The 22024-nt window shown below is 32.0% G+C and overlaps 3 protein-coding genes across 3 annotated transcripts in view; all 3 read right to left on the bottom strand.

Annotated features, from left to right (window-relative positions):
- The window catches only part of LOC106054135 (mitochondrial carnitine/acylcarnitine carrier protein-like), a 28265-nt gene extending 27500 nt beyond the window's left edge, over window positions 1-765 (bottom strand). Inside the window, exon 1 of the mRNA XM_013209884.2 lies at window positions 543-765. Within this exon, the coding sequence (XP_013065338.1) occupies window positions 543-641 (99 nt within the window). The 5' untranslated portion in view covers window positions 642-765. The remainder of the gene's footprint in view (window positions 1-542) is intronic.
- Window positions 766-2052: 1287 nt separating this feature from the next.
- LOC106054134 (COMM domain-containing protein 7-like) lies at window positions 2053-7414 on the bottom strand. The gene is made up of 8 exons (XM_013209883.2): window positions 7259-7414; window positions 6378-6431; window positions 6090-6192; window positions 5245-5301; window positions 4730-4858; window positions 3859-3908; window positions 3705-3753; window positions 2053-3073 (listed from the first exon to the last, which is right to left on the bottom strand). Exons 1-8 carry the CDS (start codon window positions 7343-7345, stop codon window positions 2997-2999), a joined length of 606 nt encoding a protein of 201 aa, XP_013065337.2. The 5' UTR covers window positions 7346-7414; the 3' UTR covers window positions 2053-2996.
- A 3175-nt stretch (window positions 7415-10589) lies between these two features.
- Window positions 10590-18252, bottom strand: LOC106054133 (methylglutaconyl-CoA hydratase, mitochondrial-like). The gene is made up of 8 exons (XM_013209882.2): window positions 18049-18252; window positions 16903-16970; window positions 16594-16681; window positions 15725-15904; window positions 14653-14897; window positions 13287-13337; window positions 13034-13081; window positions 10590-11304 (listed from the first exon to the last, which is right to left on the bottom strand). The coding sequence occupies exons 1-8, from the start codon at window positions 18215-18217 to the stop codon at window positions 11227-11229; spliced, it is 927 nt and encodes a 308-aa protein (XP_013065336.1). The 5' UTR covers window positions 18218-18252; the 3' UTR covers window positions 10590-11226.
- Between the last annotated feature and the right edge of the window lie 3772 nt (window positions 18253-22024).

The raw sequence follows: 22024 nt of genomic DNA, 5'->3' as shown, positions 1-22024 counted from the left end.
TTTGAGTTTGAACCCTTTATAGTTCCATTTCCTGAAGGTGTGGGCTAAGATTAAGATGTAATAATCTTACTTTCTGAAAGTAAAGTTTCCCTTTCACGCCTTGCGATCTATGGGGCAGATGGTGTAGATCTGTTTCTATTGCAAACGGTTAACGAGCCGCTAGGGTATAATGTGGCCAGCACAACGACCAACCGCCTTTAATTTCCCAACTAAAGTCAGTTACACATTAGAGTTGGCTGGACTCAGGGGCGCCCTAAAATTCTGTTAATTCAAAATCTAGTCTTCACCGAGATTCGAACACAGGAACTCAGGTTCGGTAGCCAATTTAAGCGCTTAACCACTCGGCCATCGCTCCCCCTTACTCTCTGAAGGAACGTCCGATAAGTTTAAAAAAAAAAAAGTAATTAAGTCGAATCAGGTTTTCATTACTGTCTGTTGTTCGAGTTTTTAACAGCTGTGACTACACACATGTTCATCCGATCAAAGTTCAAACCATTCGCACAAAAGATCAAAGTTGAAGTACGGTATAAATTAATAATTACCTTCACTGTATCCAAAGGATGACCAGCCACGGTCAAGCAAACACCTCCACTGCCCCCTGCAATAAAATCCTTAGCAACACTTGGTTTTGCTTTAGACATTTTGAGTGAAACAGGTTAGAATAACAGGACTATTTAGCACATCCAACTTTTCCTCATTGCTCTCCGCACACTGGCGAGTGCAAGCACAGCTCTCGATAGGCCCCTACACATTAGCCTAACTCTACACACTTGATGTCTGGAGATAAAAGTCATAGACACTGATAAACAAAGGCTCAGACATAGCGGGTCAATGTGTTCTCGACTTGTTATAATGTATGCCCGGGCCTAATATAGAGCAATAGTAGCTTTCAAATCAGGCTTACAGAAAATGTTTTAATAAAAGTATCGTATCTGACACATTCAATGATCTTGGCGCGCTTTTTGAAACAAAATAATGAATGGAAGAATTATATTTTTGCAGTAGGCCTATCATGCAGGATAAATAAGAATACAGGTGTAATTGAGTTCATTTAGTTCAACTGACGGCGAATCCGTAATTTCGAGGGCCGAACCTCTATACCCCCCCCCCCTTACACTTGCACACTTTCCTTCTTTGTTTTCTCCTGAAGTAGGGGAAAGAGTTGTTATTTTTTATTTTTTTTTTTATGTTTTTTTTTTTTTCTAAACATTCACATTCGCAGATGTTGACTGTTCGTGCGGTACACGCTCAGGACTCACTTTACGTGGTCCAGGGTTCGCATCCTTCCGCTAATAACGAAACGTAGACCGATAAAATAAAAAAGGAAAGCATGTGATATATTTTTATAATATTTATAGGTCCTTATTGACGTTAAATTATATTTAGGATTCCTTGGCTTTACAAAACATTTTTTTTTCTAAATATTGCAGACAATTTAATTATATTTCTCAAAACACATGAAATGGTTGTAGTGATAGGCCTACCATTTAGCTTCCCTTACCATATATTCTATAGATAGTAGCCTTATAGAGTGCAAACAGATATAAAGAAGATCTGTGGAGTGGAAAGAAAGGGAGTGTAGAGTGATGTCGGAGCAGTTGGATCTTGGAAAATATTTCAAAAGACTCTTAACATACTTCCCTCCCCCAAATATAACGAAGTGCTTTTTAATAGACACATGTAGCTGGACTTTAGTTCTACTGATGTTTGCGTGTTTTTCCATGGTGAATGTTATGAGAGCTAGTCTTCTTTGGAGAATACTCACCGTTAAACCTATATGTATATAATAGGTGTTGCATTTTTGTTTTATATATAGGTAGGACTAAAATAAGTTAATTATTTAGGGGGCTACACATATTGTATTACCGGTAGTATGATTTTCATTAAAGGATTATAAGGGAAAGTCGAGAGTTGCACTGAAGTGTAGAAACGGTTGATAGGATGCCCCCCCCCCCCAAACAAAGTATTTAATGAATGGAAGAAATTTTTTTTTTTTAGTTACTTGTTTTCTACAAAAGACAAATTACTAAATATAACAGAGTTCACAAATAGTACAAGGTTTCATTTTATTAATTTAATGTCAACAAATTAACAAGGCATTTAATTACATATATACACATTTAACAACAAAAATAAAGAATAAATTTTAAAAATTATTGCTTACAAGTATCAAATAACTTTGACAATAATAAAATTTGAAAAATATAATACAATATTTTTTTAAGCTAATAAGTTAAAAAAAAAAAAAAAATTAAACATATTAATAAGCTCATCTAATTTTGTTCATTTCGAGGATAAAAAAAAATGATTTGACAATCAAATCACAACTAATCAAATTTTTTTATATTTTCAAAATTAATTACCAACCGGAATCACATTAATTAGGTAAACAGATGTACTAAACAAATTAAATTACATTATGCAGGGATGGACAAATATTATTTCTGATGGCAATATTGGATAACCTTTAACCCTTGTTAGACGGCACAGATATACACTACTAAATAGAGGTATAGTTAAATATACTTGTATATCTCTCTAGCCAGTTTTTAAAATGATATTTTTTCCTTTGAAAGGAAATCTGGCAGGATTAATTTAATTTCTGTGAGGCAATATTTCTTAAAGAAGTTTTTTTTTAGGGTGCTGATTCTTCAAGAGGTTTTATTACTTCTAGAATAAGCACACAAATCAAGTCAGAATAGTTAATTCATACATATAACTTAGTGATCATTCACAGTGCTTTGTGTTAGTTAAAAAAAAAAAGTCTGAAAAACTAATTGTTTGCATTTTGTACAAAAAAGTATTAAGACATGCCAGTTATATTTTAAGCTATATGTTCCGAGGAAGGTTGTTTTAAAAATGTCTTCCAATATGCAGTAAAACAGTACTAATGTAAAGTATATGGGGGGAGGGGGGCACCAAAAAATGCACAGCCACTTTGTCCAAGCCTACTTCATGCAATTATTTATACATAATAAAAATAATAACTATAAGTGCTAGCCGAGATATTCTAAACTGGCTTTTGCTTTTTCCATTTCATGCAAGAATGAATAAAACTGTGGAAGTGTCAATTCTGAAAATAAAGTTAGAAGTTAATTATTTTTAAAGTAGCTTACTTTATATTGCCTATTGTTAGGTAAAAGGTTTCAAGTCATATACTCAAACTTCCTTTAAAACTTATCCTGGTACCGGTATGTAAAAAATTTTTTACAAAGTGAATGATATGGTTTCCTTTGGTGACTAGATGGTGGGTTGTACATGGCTTTAAAAAAAACTTCTTCAGAAAAAGATACAAACCCATGATCCCATATGGAGATCAGTGAAAAATAATTGGATTTAAAAAAAAGGCAGATGTTTCAGATAACAAATCTGTATAAAAAGTTATTTCCTTTAAATGTTATAAATATAGTTTTTATTTTTAATTACTAAAGAAAAATAATATCTTATTTTACTGATTATTGCAGTTTGATGTATCAGTAGGTAGTGGAGCTGAATAGATCTGCTTTGTATAAATATTGGTTATTTTGGCCAATTCTAGGTTCTACAATGAGTTGTTAAAAATTATTTCGAAAATATATTTTGTTTTACAATCTCTATAAAAGAAATATGTGAACAAAAAATTCAAACAAACAGGTCTAATTATTCAATTTAAGAAAAATATATATAAAAACACAGAAAGCTATAAATATTAATTGTAAACTCACCTAAGAAAACATCTTTTGTTCCAGTTCCTGTGTTTATCACAAGCTTCAACTAAATTTGAAAAAAAAATAAAAAATTTAGATCTCAATGTTTCTTCAAGTTAAAATTCAAATGAAAAAATATGTAACCTAAAAGAAGCAGAATTTCCATGATTACCTGTAAAAATGTGTTACCAACTTTATCCAACTCACTACTTGAAGCAGTTACTAAAAAAAATAATTGAAAAATGAATGTTTTATTTCTTTATACAAATTTTAAAATTATTCTGGGTAAAAACAAGTAAAATATAACAAATCCTTTAACAAATTAAAACTTTCTTATATTGAGTGAAATTGCATCAATTATTTTAAATTCATCGTTTTAAAAATAGAAGGTTTTATTGTCTATTGTTAGCGAGCTATGAATTTTTAGCTAACATCCTAATTCTCCACATAAGGATTAGTGGAAAGTTTCAACTTTATGCGAGACTGGAAAGTGGGAAAAATTTTGTGTTAGGGTTAGGCCTATTATAATTGATTACTTAATTATATTTAAATCTAAGATGGAACTATTAGAGATAAGAAATTATGCTGGAAACACAGCAACTAATAATAATAATAATATATATATATACAGGGTGTGTCAAAAAAATGTATACACACTTTGAACTGTCATAGACAATTGATTTCCCGTTCTACCTCATGCCGCTGGATTTCTTCTTATGGGGCACAGTTCAAGATGAGGTGTACAAACATAAACCACGTCACACTGTGGAATGAGATTCAGGCGGTGTGTGCAGAAATCTCAGTGGACACTTTGGTACGATGTACGGAATCAATGTTGACTCGTACTCAGCAATGTATTGATGCTGATGGCCACCAGTTTGAACATTACTAATATTAATCACATTTATTTTTCCAATTGGACATTAAGCTTTCCATGTCCAGAAATTTAGCATTGTAGAACGGGAAATAAATTGTCTATGACAGTTCAAAGTGTGTATACATTTTTATGACACACTTATGGATCAAAAACCTAGAAATATTACCTCCGAATTTCCATTCAATGTCCACTAGTTGATTAACCATTAAGGTTTGACCAAGTGCTCCTTTAGACAAGGCCACCAAGTTAGCCTCAAACTGGTTGGCAACAAGTGTTGATTTCTCATCTGATAAACCTAAATATATAATTTACAAAAAAAAATGAAAATGAGCAAACATTATTTTCCCTTTCATATATAATATTAGGTACAACAACATTACAAAACTATTTGCTGTCACACATGTAGTTAGGTATCAAATTAGTAATTTTCACAAATATGAACGTTTGACTTTATAGATACATTTTTTTATATAATTATATTTATAAATTGTACATGTATATTTCTGCATTTTATTCAAAAGTGTGTAGTTGTGATGGGAAAGAGAAATGAAAATAAGAGATATAAAAAGCTAGATGTAAACACGTAAGTTTAAAGAAGAAATAATATAAATCTGTAGCTTTGACGGCAAAGAGAAGTGAAAGTAAGAGATGCTGTATAAAAAGCTAGATGTAAACACATACCTAAATTTTGCAAATCTTCTTGCAACTGTTGAGGACTCAGACTTTTCTTCAGAGCAACTGCATTAAAAAAAAAAGATGTAGTTCTTTTCAATAATGTGAAAAGTCTCTTAAGAAAAGAGTCATACTTTTTTTTTTTGAAAATAAAAAAAAATCTCACTAAATAATATAAATTTGTTTGTGCTACGCAAGTAAAAATGTTGATTCTAAACTACTAAAAAATGCACAAAATTGATATTGTATATACCTTTTAAATAACATAGCCACCACTCAACATTTCTTTTATTCTGTACACCAGATGTACTCCAAAAACCTAGCTATGTATAATTACCCATCATGAACGTAAATCTCTAATATTTAGATAAGGTTTCTTAGCATTTAGGGTAAGAGGCTTATAAATTCTTCTTCTTCTTCTTCTTCGTTCTCATTGTTATGTAATGTTGGAGTGTTCAGATGACTAGACCAATATATGAGATGAACTGCGCAGTGGTTTCCAAATCAGGGAGCTCTTCATATAGTTTTCTTTCTATTGGGGTGTTTTGGGGCCAGTGTCCTATACGGGCCTCTTGGTAAAGAAAGTAGTATGGAGGACGTGGTCGGCATTCTCTGGTGATACTCCACATGGGCAGATTTCACTGGTTCCAATTTTGAGCTTCCGGTACATGTACATTCTGTTGTGTCCGGTCCTGAGTTGAAAGATAAGACGTTGAACTTGTCAGGATAGCTTATAGTAAGCGTTATCTTCTTGTGATTCGGATGAGAGCTCGTCCATTTCTCATTTATTTTATTTACAATAAGAGGCTCATAAAACAAACCTAATATTATGTTGCATTAATTCTAATACTTACAATTAGGTAGGGAAACTAGACTTTTGAATACATTTCGTAATGGACCAACAGCGATGCCATTTTCTTGAGCGAATTCTTCAAGCTGTGTCATTAATCTAGAAGACTGCACACAGATATATAAAAAAAAAAAAAAAGATAAGCTATGACATTTAGGTGATAAAAATGTTTTTTATCACACTTAAATGCACTATCAAACAAGAAATAAAAAATAAAAAAATAAGTTACAATTTTGTAGTTACAAGTTTATTTACAAGTTGTCACAATATTATGTCTACAAAAAGAATATACCTTGGTTGGCTCCAGGAGGAACTGGAATGCATACTGTGACAGCTGGCTAAATAACTAAAATATTATAACAACATACATTTCTGTTATTAGAATATAATAGATTTGTATGAAATAAATATGTTTTTAATAACATATTCAACATATTAAAAGAAAAGTCTCCCAAAAAAGTTAACGCATCACATTTAAATAATTTAATGAACCCAACATAACAGTTTTAATCATCAACAAGTAATAAAACTCAAAGACAATGTAATATTTAAATTAAAACTCTAGCAGTAAGGAAGTTTGTTGTTATAAATAGATTCTTCTTAAATGAATGATAATAGTTCTAATATCTTTCTCTATTAATTTGTTTTTCATCATCATATTTACTTTAGTATTTAGATATCTTAGACTGACTTAGAGTTAGAGTACTTAGACTCTACATAGATCTAGATTGAACAGATGATAGATGATAATATTAGTATTATTACTTATTAGATCTAATTACCAATCTAATTCTAATCTAGAACTGGAATCGAGCATTCTAGGTAGATCTAGATACTAAAATTCTAAAGTAAAGTAAAATCTTATCTGGAATCACTTTTATAAATAAGTCTAGATAATAGATTATCAATGAAACCATTATTATTATGTATGAATATGATAATAAAGTCAAATTATGTCTATAGATCTAAACTATATAAGATTATCTAGATCTAGATACTAAAACAAGTAAATAATACTTAATTAATAGGGTGCCGCCCCTTTTTCCGTGTTATTTGTTGCTTGTACATCAAAATTATAGAACATACAAAACTAGATCCGTTATGATTTTAAAAAAGATAGCAATCAACACATTCAAAAATATTTAAATCTAGATCTAGACTCTCTATATTTACCTCGTTTTGAAATTTATTTAATGCTTGGAAATCGCTAAACATTAAATCCGACGGTGTCTCTTTCGTGAAATGAAAAGTAACAGCCATTTTTTTTTTTTTACATCAATGGGAGATAACTCTCATATTTCACTAGCATATATACTTAAGTAAAAGTTTACCTTTGGAGATTTAGATATTTAGATTCTAGATCAAAGATCTAGGAACAATTGTATCATACACTAAATGATTAACAGGGTATTTTTTTACAATTTAAAATAAGAGGGTGTCAATTTAAATAGCTAACGAGGACGAGGCTATGATGGTAAAAAAAATAAATAATTAAAATGATATTGAAAGTACGAAATTTAATGCCTGCATACTTGCGTTTTCAAGCAAAGTTTGGTACTTTGGTGCCTGTATAGTAAGTGTATAGGCATTTTATAAAATAATTAAATTTTAGATTTACGTCATGGAATAGAAAATGTCTTATCTAGAAAGATATTTTGACAAATAAAATACACATAATTTTTTTTAAAAAAAGGAGGCACTATTGAACATAGGATATCTTATACATGGGCGTAGCCAGGATTTTTTTTCGGGGGGGGGGGATTTTTTTCTCTCCTGAGGCCTCTTCCCACCTGCTCTGGGGACCTCCATGAATGTGTGACACCACGTTGTACTAGAATGTCATTGCAACTCTTCTTATGCCTAATTCATTTTGTCCCCTTTTGGCAACGCTCATAGCATTTTGAGTGCGTAATTTGCTTTTTTTCTTACACTGAAGATGTATTTTTTAGCCTCAAACCCCCCTGGCGGGGGGTTTAAACTCAAAACCCATTTGGCTGCGTTCATAGATTTTAGTGTGAGTAATTTGCTTTTATTTATATTGAAGAGGTACTTTTTAGCTTCAAACTCCACTGGAGGGGAGTTTAAACTTAAAACCCCTTTGACTACACTCAAAACATTTTGAGTGTATAATTTGCTTTGTTTTTATTATTAAAGAGGTATTTTTTACCTTCAAACCCCGCTGAAGTGGGGTTTAAACTAAAAACTAAGTCAAAACCCATTTAGCTACGCTCATAACATTTTGAGTGGGTAATTAACTTTTTTTTATATTGAAGAGGGGGTTTATCGTAAATTTTGGAGGGGGTTTTAAAATCAAAATCTCCCTTAACTGTGCTCTTGGAATTAGGGGATTTTCGTTTGCATTTTTGTTTTGTTTTGTTTTATAGAAGAGGGGGGGGGTTAACTGCAAAAACCCCAAGTAGGTGGTTTAAAACTTAAAACCCCTAGTAGGGTGTTTTAAACACAAAACCCCTGGTAGGGGTTTTTAAACTCGAACCCCCCTAGTAGGGGGTTTTAAACTCAAAACCCCCTGGTAAGGGGTTTTAAACTCAAAACCCCATTGGTTGTGCTGGGGAAATTGATGGTTTAGTATAAAAATCTCAACTTAAATAAACAAAATTAAAGCAAAAAATCATTCACTAAATTCCGATTCCCCCCCCCCCCCAAGGGGGGAGGGATTTCATTTCGGGGGGGGGGGGGGGTATGAACCCCAACACCCCCCCCCCCCCCCCCCCCCCCCCCGTGGCTACGCCCATGATCTTATACATATTTTGTCATTTCTGTATGTCTTTATATTATGTCACAAGTATGTCTCTATCACTTATATTAATTTTTATTATTAATGGGTAATAAATTATTTTTTTTTAAATCTCGTACTACCACCACATGTTCTGTTTGTACACTTCACTTTTTAAATTATATTACCCTTGAACTCTTCTTGTAAAATGTATCTGTTGTACATCATCACACCCACAGGAGGACAAAGGTTTACAAAAGGAGGACAAAACAACAAAACATAAGACAAAATGTGCTTAATTAAGAAAAGGAGCTTTCAATGTATTTGATTAAACATGTCAGTAAATTAAAGGCTAGGCTGTATGTTTATGTTTATCATATATTTCTCATTCATAAAAAATAATAAAAATAAAAAAATAACTTTTTTATCTTATCTTATATAGTAGACCTAGTTTTTTGGTAAAAAAAGCTTCTCACTGGATTATCTTTTTTTTTTTCTAATTCCCACACCCAATCTTGGATTAAGCTGAAATTTTGCACAATTATTTCTTTTACCTGACAACACAAGAATCAATACAAAAATTTAACCAATTAGGTAATTAACTATTGGTAATTAATATTTTGTTTGGTATCTTGAACAAAGTAAGAAATTGTAGTTGACAGATGCGGTGGTATAAGTTGAATTAGTCCCCTTAAGGACTCAAGCCCTGAGTGAACATTTTTTTTATGAATTTAAAAAACAATAATGTAAACATTCACCAGGATACTCCCTTCTTCCCTCTTTCACAACTGGTTCCTCTTTTAGAAATTGCGATCTATAGGGCAGATGATGTTAAGGCAGCAGTTCTCAACCTTTTAAGCTTGGCGACCCTTTTTACAATCACACACACAGCACTAGAAGAACAAACAAAAAACAATCTATTTTTCGAAGGTCTTTGGCGACCCTGGCAAATCGTCAATAGACCCCCAAGGACCCACAGGTTGAGAACCCCTGTGATAAGGTCATCTGTTTCTTTGGCCAACGGTTAACGAGCAGGGTGTCATGTGGCCAGCACACGACCTGCCTTTACTTTTGCCAACTTAAGTCAGGTACCCATTAGAGTTGGGTGGACTCAAGGGTGCCCTAAAAATCCAGAAATTCAAAATCCCAGTCTTCAATGAGATTTGAACCCAGGACCCCAGGTTTGGTAGCTAAGCCCTTAACCACTCAACCACCACGCCCCCAGCAATAGATCTGCAAGACTAAATTGAGACTATCTAGCTGCAACAATATTTTTTTTCAAGCCCAAGTTCTAAGTTTAATCAATCAATGGCCTACAGTTTACATAATGCATTGGGGATACAAATTTCAAAATGACTTAAAATGCAACATGGCACATCTTTTATAGATGGGATATGTCTCTGAAGGCACTGCAGATTCAAAATAATAATTCCAGGACACCAATCATCTGATGAGGCAATCATAAATGTTAACCATTAATGAATTTCTTTGGTTTGGCACTTTAAAACATGGCAAACTTAGTAATTCAGACACAGGTTTCTATAATAGTCTGTTAGCATGATCAATGTTATAGTCATCCTTTTTATTTTCTCCGTCAAAGATTCAATTTTAACATAATTCTTAAATATATGTATATGTGTATACCTGATAAATAGAAAGAATGTGCTTGGTATCCCATAAGTTTTAAAGATTTTTTCTAGAATTATTATATAGCTTAGCTACATATTAAAAAATAATATCTATTATTGCAATTACTTGTGGAACAATGTATAAATAAATAAATGCAAGTTTATTCAACAAATTTAAATAACATGTGTAGTCTCCAATAAAAAAAAACATTCATAAAAAAAAAGCAACAGTTCAAGCAAACATCTTACAACGTATCACATCTGTTCAGCTAAATAAATGGGAGGTCAACAATATCATATCAAAATTTATCACAAAAATCTGTCTAGATATTTAGTTTTATGAACATAAAAACAAAGACAAAAACAGTATTGTGATAAACAGATAAACTTTATAAGTGATGTTTTAATGTTCAAGTAATTTTGTAAAAACTCTGCATAATTATTTGAGGAAAAATTAGAACATGCGAAACATACCAAATAAAAAAAATTTTTTTAATAAATAAAGGGGTAAAATAAAGTATATTTTTATTATTCAGCTGTTAGGAGTTATATTTTTTTATAACTGAGTATTTTAAAGGATAACAATTAGAATGGATTTCAGCTCAAATGTACTTGATACATTATGGTTAATGAATATGAAATAATGCATTGTAAATTCAATGAAAAGCAAGCAATACAGTACAAAGGTTTACAAATCCCAGCCAAAATATTCAAGTTCTTTCAATTTAATTTAATTAAGTAGATTATATATTTGTAGGAGAAGAGGAGAGGTCACGCAACTAATGTCCTTCATATTTAGGAGGTCGTTTTTCTTTAAAGGCAACCAACCCTTCTATTCTGTCCTTTGTTGGCACAACCTGGAGAAAATATAAAAAAAAGGAATAAATAATAGTAACAAATTAAAGGGCATTTAAACTTTTCAAACAGGTTAAGTAGTGAAAACAGAATATGCATTGAAACTTGCGATAAAATAAAATATTGTAAGTGTATTTCCATAAGAAATGAACAAAGAATTTGGTGTATTCTAAGATAACATATTCACTTAGCAACAGTCTGATATGCAGACGGTTAGAGAAGAGGGTACTGAGACTATCTGTACCCGTACATTAGGTTATCTAGATCTAGTTGGCCCAGTCAATCTTAAATTAACAATTCATTCAGTACTGCTTGTAACAGAAGTCAAGTGTATACAATGTAGGCCAGATATAAACCTGAATCAGCAGACAAATTGCATTGTAACCTCAAGTTATTTTTTAGGCTGTCTTAAAAACTGATATCTATGTTAACTATATTAATGCAAATCAAAAGTAGCAATAAATTGAAATACAGATTTATTTTAAAAATGTGTTTGGTCTGTGAATTTATAGATATTTTTTTTTTCTTTCTTTTAATAGCTTTTTCTGTCTTAACAAAATATTAGCACATTTTAGTGTTGTTACAAAATTTATCTTTATCCAATTAGTGATCAGGGATCTTAGAAAGACCACTACTAGTTCAGCTTATCAGATTTTTAAATACAGCATATAAAAGCACAGAGCACGAAGAAAGAAAAATTAAAAGACAGGAGTTAGATTGTAAATTGACTAGGCAGCAAACAATCATCATTATAAGAAGCTGCGACAGAAGTTTGGTGCTATGCCAAAAGATTGACAAACGAAACAAGCCTTTTCTGGAAGGTGAATTTATTAAAGAATTCTTGTCAGACACAGCTAATATTGTGTTTTCTAAAAAGAAAAGGTAATTTGAAAGCACAACCCTGTCAAGGAGAACTGTAGTTAGGCCTGTTGAAAAGAAAGCTGATAATTTGATGCACCAACTTCACAATGAAGGAAAGGATTTTTTGTGGTACTCCTTGCATTGTATGAAAGTACTGATGTACATAACACAACACAATTAATGATATTCATCTTGAAAGTAGATACTAAGTTTAAGCTTACAGAAGAGTTACGCAACACTCAAAGATACAACCTCAGGCCAGGTTTTAGTCCATTCTATCAAGAACTGTATTGAAAGAGTCAGGAGTGTAATATCTGATGGAGCCTGTGCTTGGACTGGAAAAAGCATAAATCTAGGTTTGTTGAAGTTGATGAATGCTAAAATAAAAGGGCAGTAAACTGACCTCTCAAATGTGTCATCCATTAGAAAAGTGTGCCAATATCAAGCATGTTATTGAACGGATAGTCAAAGTGATCAACTTTATAAAGGCTAGGGGTTTTAACCACAGGCTGTTCAGAAAACTACTTAAATATTTGGAAACTGAACATTCAAATATATACACACACACACACAATAAATAACTGGTAGCAAATATACCTTAAACAAAATACATTTTTATACAGCCCTCCATACAAAAAGGTTGCCCACCCTGGTATAGGTGTTAAGATACATACATTACAAATTATATGCAATGCTAGCCTATGAAACCATATGCAAGCTTTATTAACCAAAAAAAATATATTTAGAAAAATCAATATTAAATTTTGACAAGCAAATCTATGTTTCATGTGCCATTAACACATATGCAACTTAATACAATAAAGTGGTTTTATAATTAACCATGCCATGAAATGGTAGGTAAGAACTCACTTGAGCATAGTAAGCTTCTTCATATTTCATTCCTGCCTCAATTTCAACCTACACAGAATAGTTAAAAAAAAAAACACAAAAAAAAAACAACGTAAAAAACGGCAAATATTTCTATATATGCTAAACATAATAGTAGTCATTAACTATGCTAAAGACATTGTGTACTAAGAAGTAGAGGTGTTAAAGTATTGGTATAATCTGCTCTACATAAGTGGTCAAATCTACATTGCAAAGAAAGCTTAACTTCACTTACCTCAATTCCCCTGTTTATAGCAGCTTTAGCCATTCTTAAAGCAATTGGACCCTGTGAAAAATAAAATTAATTAATTAATGGTGTGAGCGAGCATTATTTATTTAACGTGCATCTGTGACAAAAATGAAAGAATTGTAAAAAAATTGAAGAAATAAGGTAGGTAAACAGAGTACTGCAAGTAAGGTCTTTTTTTTTTTTTAACAATGTAACACATGTAAAAATGCCAACTGAATTAAATCTTATTTTAAATGTTATATATCTATTTCCATGTGCATACAAAATGTATAGCTGTACTTAGTTTTGAAAACTGAAGTTCACACTTTCCAAGGACTATGTAGCTATCGCATCTCTACTAACACATATTTGTCATGTAAAAATTATTTATTTATTACTCTCATTTACAAATATCAAGACTTTATTAATATATATATATATATATATGCTGCAGAGTGCTAAACAGTTCACTAGTAAGACCCTTGACAAACAGTAAAAGGGCTTAAGCAGCATAAGACAAGACAAAGAGAGGTATTGATGGCCATAAGACAGATTCATTGCCATGCATGAACTGAGGCCACATTTGCTGATCTGCCTAACTACGCTAGTGAGTCAACTACTATCTCTCAAGACAGAAGGAGACATATATTTCCTACTGTATCACAGTCTTTGATTACTTAACAATAGTTTAACAACAACAAAGCACTAATAGTGCTTTTTCCAATAAGGGCCACCAAAAAAATATGGTATTTTAAATCCTTACTAAATATTTCCACAAAAAAAGGTATGTTTAAGTAATTTGTAAAATCAACATTTTTAATTTAAAAATGTAAAGGCATGTATAAAGATTAAAATAAAGCACAGCAAGCTCGTTTTCATTTTATTTTGTTTATAGCTAGAAATTAGCTTTGCTGAACTTTTGTACTAATGGATAGTTATGACAAATTAAACATTTTTCTTCTCTAAATAGTTCAACCTTTAGTTTCATTAAAATATAATATTTTTTTCTAGCATTTAGCATAGAGAAATCATTTTGAGAGGTTTCACAAGACAAAGTCATATCAAATAAGAGGGATAAGACATGAGACACAATACAGTACAACTTTTTGTAAACATTCATGATTATCTTTCAAAATGAGTTTCTAGGATGACTGTTTATGGAATCAAGCTGAGAGCCAGGATACTGAAGTACAAGGAAATTCATCCAGAAATTATGTTCCAAAATCTTTTTTTGTTTTAAATTATTGAGTACATAGAACTGACGAATATGGTCAACTCTTACAAACAGCGTAAATTATGTGTTCAAACTCTATTCCATGTACCACTGTGTAAAAATAACTTAAAGGGTTTAAGATATGAATAAAAGACTTACCTGTGGAAGAATTTCCTCAGCTAGTTCTATAGCCCGAAGGTAAGCTGCATCACCACTGCTATTCTGTTCTACACTATGGTTAACTACACCATACTGTTTGGCCTGATTTCCATCCAAGACCCGGCTTGTAAAAATCAGTTCTTTGGCCAAAGCTGGGCCAATAATACGTGGTAGCCTCTGAGTTCCACCAGCACCAGGTATTATAGCCAGACTTGTTTCTATCAAGCCTAATTTGGCATTTGAGGCTGGAAAAAAAAAAAGAAAGAAAAACAAGTCACGAATTAAACATGTGAAAACTAGAAGAAAACATTTTTTTGTTGTTTGGCTAAATCTAAAACTAATTTTCATTTTTATTTTTAAGTTTCTCTTTTATTTTTATCATATTTCCTAGATTTATAGATTCTATTTTCTATTAGATTATCAACTTTGGTATAAATATGATATACGTTTTTGTAGGTTTGGGCAAAATATATGGAAATAAGATGCTATTAAGAAAACAGACTAATTTTAAACAAATGATGACAAAAGGAAGATGATCAGTTAGTCCACCGCAAACTGGTTTGGTCATCTAGTAAAAATGCTGATGCACTGACTAGACCTATACTTCTGAGCAAAGGCAAACTTTGAAATCAAAGAAACAATACAATTAGATCTCACAACAAACAACATTCTGAAGCATGTAACCACAGCACTTTAGTAGAGCTGGATTAAGTAAAGTAAGTCTCTTCCATTCTTTCCTCTGACAATTTATGGAGGATAAAAACTAACAAAAAATGTTAAATCCCAAATAAATACCCTCAAACAAAAATCTGAAACCAAGACAGCGTATATCACACATTTTTTGTGGACTTTTCTCAAACAGGTTAAAGGATTATATTCATAAAATTCCTACTTGCAGTTGAAAATTCAAAACCTTTTATTTACTTTATTTTTACAGTAACTAAGAAAATATTGTAGTAATGAATAAGTATAACTCCATTACACCATTATTTAATTCTGAGATTAAACCATTTTACAAATAAATCTGCTAAATCAGACATTTATTAATGCTACTAGTAAGAATAATATTAACCAGCTACTCGCAGATCACATCCTAAGGCCATTTCTAAGCCTCCACCAAGAGCTGCACCATCAAGGGCAGCAATGGTTGGCATCGGTAGATTTTGCAGCTCAGATATTGTATAGCGCAACTTGGAAACAAACAAGTTGACCTCCTGATTGGTCATCTGAAGTCGTTCTTTAAGGTCAGCTCCTGTTAAGGTGCAGAAACAGATAAATCTGTTAATGTTTGAAACAAAATGAATAAGTATAAACAAAGGAAATAAATATGTTGGATTTAAATAATGTGATCATTGTTATTTTAGGACATGATAATAATAAAGGTTGTTAAAATAAATGGGCTAAATCTAAGGAACTAAGAATAATTAATAATATTTCTATCTTAACCATCTCATTCAGGTTAGTTTCACTATTTTTAATAATAAAATGTTCACTAAGAACATACAGACCATTGAAATTGATGTTTCATAACAAGATATGAAAAGATAATGTGGCATATATTTTCTTAAAATTATTTCAGAAAATTATAAAGAATATCTAAAATTTACTACAATGTAATTTAGCAAAATATATAGTTTACATTTTCTTTGTTGAAAATGAATTTAAGTCTCTGTTTTAAGCATTTGCTAAAATACACATATGAGCATAATACAATTTTGAAACATTCACAGATATCAGTAAGTTATAAAATTCTAGCAACAGTGTAACAAGTTAACATGGAAATATGAGCTGCTTTCTTTACTAAAACATTTCAAAACCATATCCACTGTTCAAGAAACTGAGCTTAATTAACAAGCTGTAATACCCTTAAAATAAAAAAAAATTCTAGACACAATTAATATCAAATGAACTGTTCAGTTCACAACCTCTAAAGTTGCTTACCAGCACAAAAAACTCCACGTACTTCACTACGAATGATGGCAACTCTGACCTTGTCTTGAAATTTTAGCTCTTGCATCGCATCTATAAACTAAACAATTTCTTTTTTTTTAAATTCAATCTCACACTTAAACATTTTTTTTTTATTTAATTAAAAATATTAATAATAATTAAATATTTTAAATAAAATATATTTATATATTTACATAGCTTAAATATAAATCTTCATAAAATATATTTAGTAATTAACAGCTTCCATTCAATAATAATGAAAAAAAAAACAAAAAAAACAGCTAAATAGCTGATACCTACCTTCTGTATAATGTTTTTGCCCATGGCATTTTTATAACGGAACCTTCTCATTGACACCACAGCTATTCCTAATAAAATAGAAACATTGTTAATTATATTATATATTATATATAATTCCATTTTTACTATTCCATCATCTACAGCTTTTAAATAGCAACCAAGTGGTAACATGAAAAGTAAGATTAGCAGGTTTTAAACCATCAAGCATCTTAAAATAATAATAAACATATAAGTTGAAGTGATTCCTTTGATTCACACAAATTTGTGACCTACATTTTTTACACTGCCAGTGAACTGCTTCAGACAAGTGTCACAAGTCTGTCTAGATTAGTAGATCTACTAGATGATGATGATGATACTAGATCTAGATCTATAGTCATTTCCGTCTAACGAACACGTTAAGCCCTGCCGCTGCAATTTTTACATTTGAATGTTTATAGCTACGTAAAGTCCTAGGAAAAAACTGTAAGTATCTATAAACTCGTCATCCATTTGTTTATAACAATAGATATGTTGTTTGTTAAGCTACGCAGTTGCAATAAAATATGATGTGAAAAAAGGGTCAGGTCAATGCGTCCCAAAGCTAACATTAACGAACACCATTTATCACTTTGTAATTTAGTGAACACTCTCAGTGTGCTAACAAACACCTCATAGGTTTTGTTACCGTATTTAATTTTTTTTTATTATAAATCTTTAATTTTCAGTGCAGCAGTCACAGGGGTAACAACTAGTAAGCTAGTTTCACAGTTCTGGAACATTATGCACGAGTGTAAAAAGTAAAATACTGCATATTAAGTACAAATGTATATTTGTGGGGATATTGTGATATAAATAGACAACAGCAATTTTAAAAAAATAGTAAAATTGATTTCAAATATTGCTAACTCTTATTGTAATTTTTCAACACGAAGTGTGAAAAAAAGAAAGAAACGTGAATAATACAGGTGTAGTGTAAATATGAATTAAAAGACATTCTACACACTTATCTTTCTAAGATATATACATATATGTGGCCCGCCATTCCCAAAACCTTTTTTTTAATGCGGCCCTCGATACAAAAAGGTTGCCCACCCATGGCCCCTGCCCTGGTCTAGGTCGATTTTATTTTTAAAATTTATTTTTAACCATTTTTATTATTATTACCCTTTTGTTCTCCTTCTAGATAATTTAAATGCAGTTCATCCTCAGGGCCTTGTGGCGCACTATGAGAGGCACTGCTGAGAAGTCTGTAACTAGATCTAGTAAAATTGAGCGTACGTGGAACATTTGATAATAAGCGAAGTTTGCTAAAAACAGTAATGGTGGACGCCATTTTGAGCGACAACACACAACAGTGACCTTTATACTGCCAGCATCAAGATTTACAATCTTATTAACTAATATAGGCCAGTGAGAAAATGTTCAACGGCGTTGTTGAAGCTTGGGATTTCCACTAGATCTGGTGTTAGAGCCTGAAAACTAACGAAGTTCCACGACAAAAGTCACAAGTAGTTTAACGACAACTGGTTCAACGTCAATTCGTTGACGACAGTTGGTTCACCTGACCATTGGTTTATAGATAATTGGCTCACGACTAATGGTTCTCACCACAAATTACAAAGACATTTGGTTCGCTCACCAGTTCGCTGACAGGATAATAAAGTGCATGCCCATGGCAATTATTAGGCCTACTAATATTCTGTTCTCATCATCTGATGTTTTTTTTTTGCTTACATATCCACTGAAGACTAGCATTATGAGAATACATTTAAATTTTCAAAAATATGTGATAACCGAAAATAGATTAAATTTGCAAATAATTGATTTATTTTTCTTGGCTTTGCTCTTGCCTAGTGTTTTGGTTATCTGTTTCCGATATCGTGTATTTTCATTTGGAGGCTAGTTTTATTGCTTAGAATTCAAACTAATTGGCCGAACCAGTTAATTAATTTTTATAAAATTATTTTTCTTTTGCGGTGCAATAAAATTTATGCTTGATCTTGGCACTAAAACATCTCTTGGTGTCATACCTTGATTTTATCGACTGTCGTTTACTCTTCTTCTTATAGGTAGGCCTATATCAATGAAATTAATTAGTCATAGGCCTAGGTGTTTAAACATTATTCGTATAGTTGCATGCGTTCATTTTTTTAAACACGATAGTGCGCTATCTTATGAATCATTTTCTCGACCTGTTGCAATTTCACGACAGTACAGATTATCATATAACAATTTAGTCAAAAACTAAAAAAGGACACTATGACTACTTGAAATGAGCTGTAATTTTGTGGCCACTGTTGTAGGGAACAGATTCGATACCACATGCAGTTAGGGATACCGGTGGGGCATGTAGCAGATCTCTAGATTTATGGCGGGAAAATGTGATGCTAGCAGACTCTGGGTGACAAGAGAATAGAATAAATTATATATTTGACATAGAATCAAATAACAAACAAAATTTTTACAAATCTTTAAAGCAAAAAGGAAAGCTTTTCTAAGGGAAAGAAACTTACAATAACTATATTTCAATAATGTAGAAGCTATTTCCCTTATTCGGTACCAAACAAAATAATTAATTATCAATGATTAATTAACTAATTATTCAAACTGTTTATTCATTCATGTTTTTGTTAAGTACAATAAATAATTGTTGAAATGTTCAATTTGAAATGGGTAAATGTAGAATGTACGTGTTTAAACCCTACATAATCGTATCTCTGAATACTGAAGGATTGAATTCCCTTGTCGGTATCAAACAAAATAATTCATCACCAGTAATTAAATGACTAATTGCTTAATTGTTTTATTGATTTAGGGCCTATGTCTTGTCTATGCCAATGAATAATTATGCAAATTTTCAACTAGATCGGATATTGGGTGTGGGAGAAATAACGTGTACAAACTTTTTACCAGACAGAATGAGTTTATTTAAGCCTTGTAAAAACTATTTCTAGCTAAGCATTTCGAAAGATGGCGGCACAAGTCCTTTTAAGCTAATGTCATTGGATTTCTGAAATTGGCAAGGTCTACATAAAAGATGTTTGATATTTCTAATCGTCTTTTAAGACTTGAGGTAGGCCTAATTATGTCTAGGACGACTTTAAAAACCTGTATTTCATAAGCATTTTCAGGTCGAGTTATCTCACCATTTTATTTCTCTTCTGGCAATCTTTTTTTCATCTTGGTCTTTTTCTCAGGCAAACGCTCTTCAATCTCCAGTTCGTTTTTCTGCCCACTGCACAAATTCAGTATTTCTTTCTTCACGAATTGTAAATCTTGTATCAGTTTCTTCATTTTTTTACACACATTATATTATATTATAAAACTTTGAATGCCATGGTTTTTGTAATTCTGTCTTTTTATCCGCTATTCTTTTCACTTAAGTCAGGCACTAAAGCAATACTGACGTAAAGAGACGACTGTTTGTATGCATGACTAGACTGACTAGATTGACTAGACTGACTAGACTGACACATGAAATGCGCAAGACGTAATTATCTTCTATTTTGAAGGAACGTCTGTAATATATAAGAAAGGATGTTTGCTGCACCATCAGTCGAGCGTCCAAAGCACATCTTAACGTCAATAGAGTGATGCGCAAAAGATAGTGGTATATTTTCTTGTCACGGCCGATCAAACAACTTTATATTTATTAATCTATTTAATGCCTCTGTTAATGCCAGAATTGGTAATTGAACAATAGTTTCATCTCTGACTGCGTCTTGTGACTAGGCTTTGGTGTTTCATCGTAAGCTAATGTTCTTGATCTATAGATTATACCAGGGCTCATTATTTCAAAATCAAACATTTTTAAATCTGTACACACTCATTTGCTCGTGTTAAACAAATATTCCTATTCTTTCTCTACAAAACGGAGAAAGTATTGTAGAGACGCACTTTAGGTGACTGCTAGGGAACGCACAATTATGACACCCCAATAGAAAAAAAAATATCTGGAGAGCTCGCTTATTTGGAAACCACTGCGCAGTTCATCTCATATATTGGTCCAGTCATCTGAACGCTCCAACATAACAATGAGAACGAGGAACAAGAGGAAGAATTGTGACAACATATAGTGCATGGAGGGGGGGGGGGGGAAATCGGAATTTAGTGATTGATTTTTGCTGTGATTTTGTTTTTTTTTTAGGTGATATTTTAATACTAAACCATCACTTGCCCCAGCACAACCAAAGGGGTTTTGAGTTTAAAACCCCCTACCAGGGGGTTTTGAGTTTAAAACCCCCTACCAGGGGGGTTCGAGTTTTAAAAACACCTTCCAGGGGGGAGGGGGTCGAGTTTAAAACCCTAACCCCTACCAGGGGGTTTGAGTTTAAAACCCCTACCAGGGGTTTTGAGTTTTAAACCCCCTACCTGGGGTATTGCAGTTAACTCCCCCTGTTCTATAAAACAAAACAAAAAAAATGCAAACGAAAATCCCCTAATTCCAAGATCACAGATAGTCTCAAAATGTTATGAGCGTAGCTAAATGGGTTTTGACTCAGTTTTGAGTTTAAATCCTACTTCAGCGGGGTTCGAAGGTAAAAAATACCTCTTTAATAATAAAAACAAAGCAAATTATACACTCAAAATGTTATGAGTGTAGTCAAAGGGGTTTTGAGTTTAAACTTCCCTCCAGTGGAGTTTGAAGCTAAAAAGTACCTCTTCAATATAAATAAAAGCTAATTACTCACTCTTAAATCTATGAGCGTAGCCAAAGGGGTTTTGAGTTTAAACCCCCCGCCAAGGGGGTTTGAGGCTAAAAAATACATCTTCAGTGTAAGAAAAAAAGCAAATTACGCACTCAAAATGCTATGAGCGTTGCCAAAAGGGAGTTTAAATTCCCATTCAGAGGGGTTTGATGTTAAAAATACCTCTTCAATATAAAAAAAAAAAGCAAATTACACACTAAAATTATTTGAGCGTAGCCAATCCAATCGGGGGTTTTAAGGGGGATGCACAATGAAATTTCAATTTTTGTAATTTACAGATAAATAGAAAAGCTTTATGCATGACTTGATAGAACATATAGAGACATGAGTAACCATACACATTTTATGAGTGTAGCCTTTTGGGTTGCTATGGAAATGGCGGCCATCTTGAAAATAAACAATATTTACAAAATTCTTAAAATATTCTAAAG

Source organism: Biomphalaria glabrata, chromosome 4 (genome assembly GCF_947242115.1).
Source record: "Biomphalaria glabrata chromosome 4, xgBioGlab47.1, whole genome shotgun sequence".
Classification (NCBI taxonomy): Eukaryota; Metazoa; Mollusca; class Gastropoda; family Planorbidae; genus Biomphalaria; species Biomphalaria glabrata.
Note: the sequence above shows the minus strand (reverse complement) of the source record. Positions and strands in the feature narration are given on the sequence as shown.

Excerpts from the sequence above, each read along its gene's own strand:
- LOC106054134 (XM_013209883.2), bottom strand. The coding sequence starts at position 7,345 with ATGGCTGTTACTTTTCATTTCACGAAAGAGACACCGTCGGATTTAATG. Across the intron at positions 3,909-4,729 it reads CATTGAATGGAAATTCGGAG|TAACTGCTTCAAGTAGTGAG; the intron begins GTAATATTTCTA and ends TATTTTTTTTAG. Across the intron at positions 3,754-3,858 it reads TTGGTAACACATTTTTACAG|TTGAAGCTTGTGATAAACAC; the intron begins GTAATCATGGAA and ends TTTCAAATTTAG.
- LOC106054133 (XM_013209882.2), bottom strand. The coding sequence starts at position 18,217 with ATGGCGTCCACCATTACTGTTTTTAGCAAACTTCGCTTATTATCAAAT. Across the intron at positions 16,971-18,048 it reads TCTAGAAGGAGAACAAAAGG|GAATAGCTGTGGTGTCAATG; the intron begins GTAATAATAATA and ends CTATTTTATTAG. Across the intron at positions 13,082-13,286 it reads CTATAAACAGGGGAATTGAG|GTTGAAATTGAGGCAGGAAT; the intron begins GTAAGTGAAGTT and ends TATTCTGTGTAG.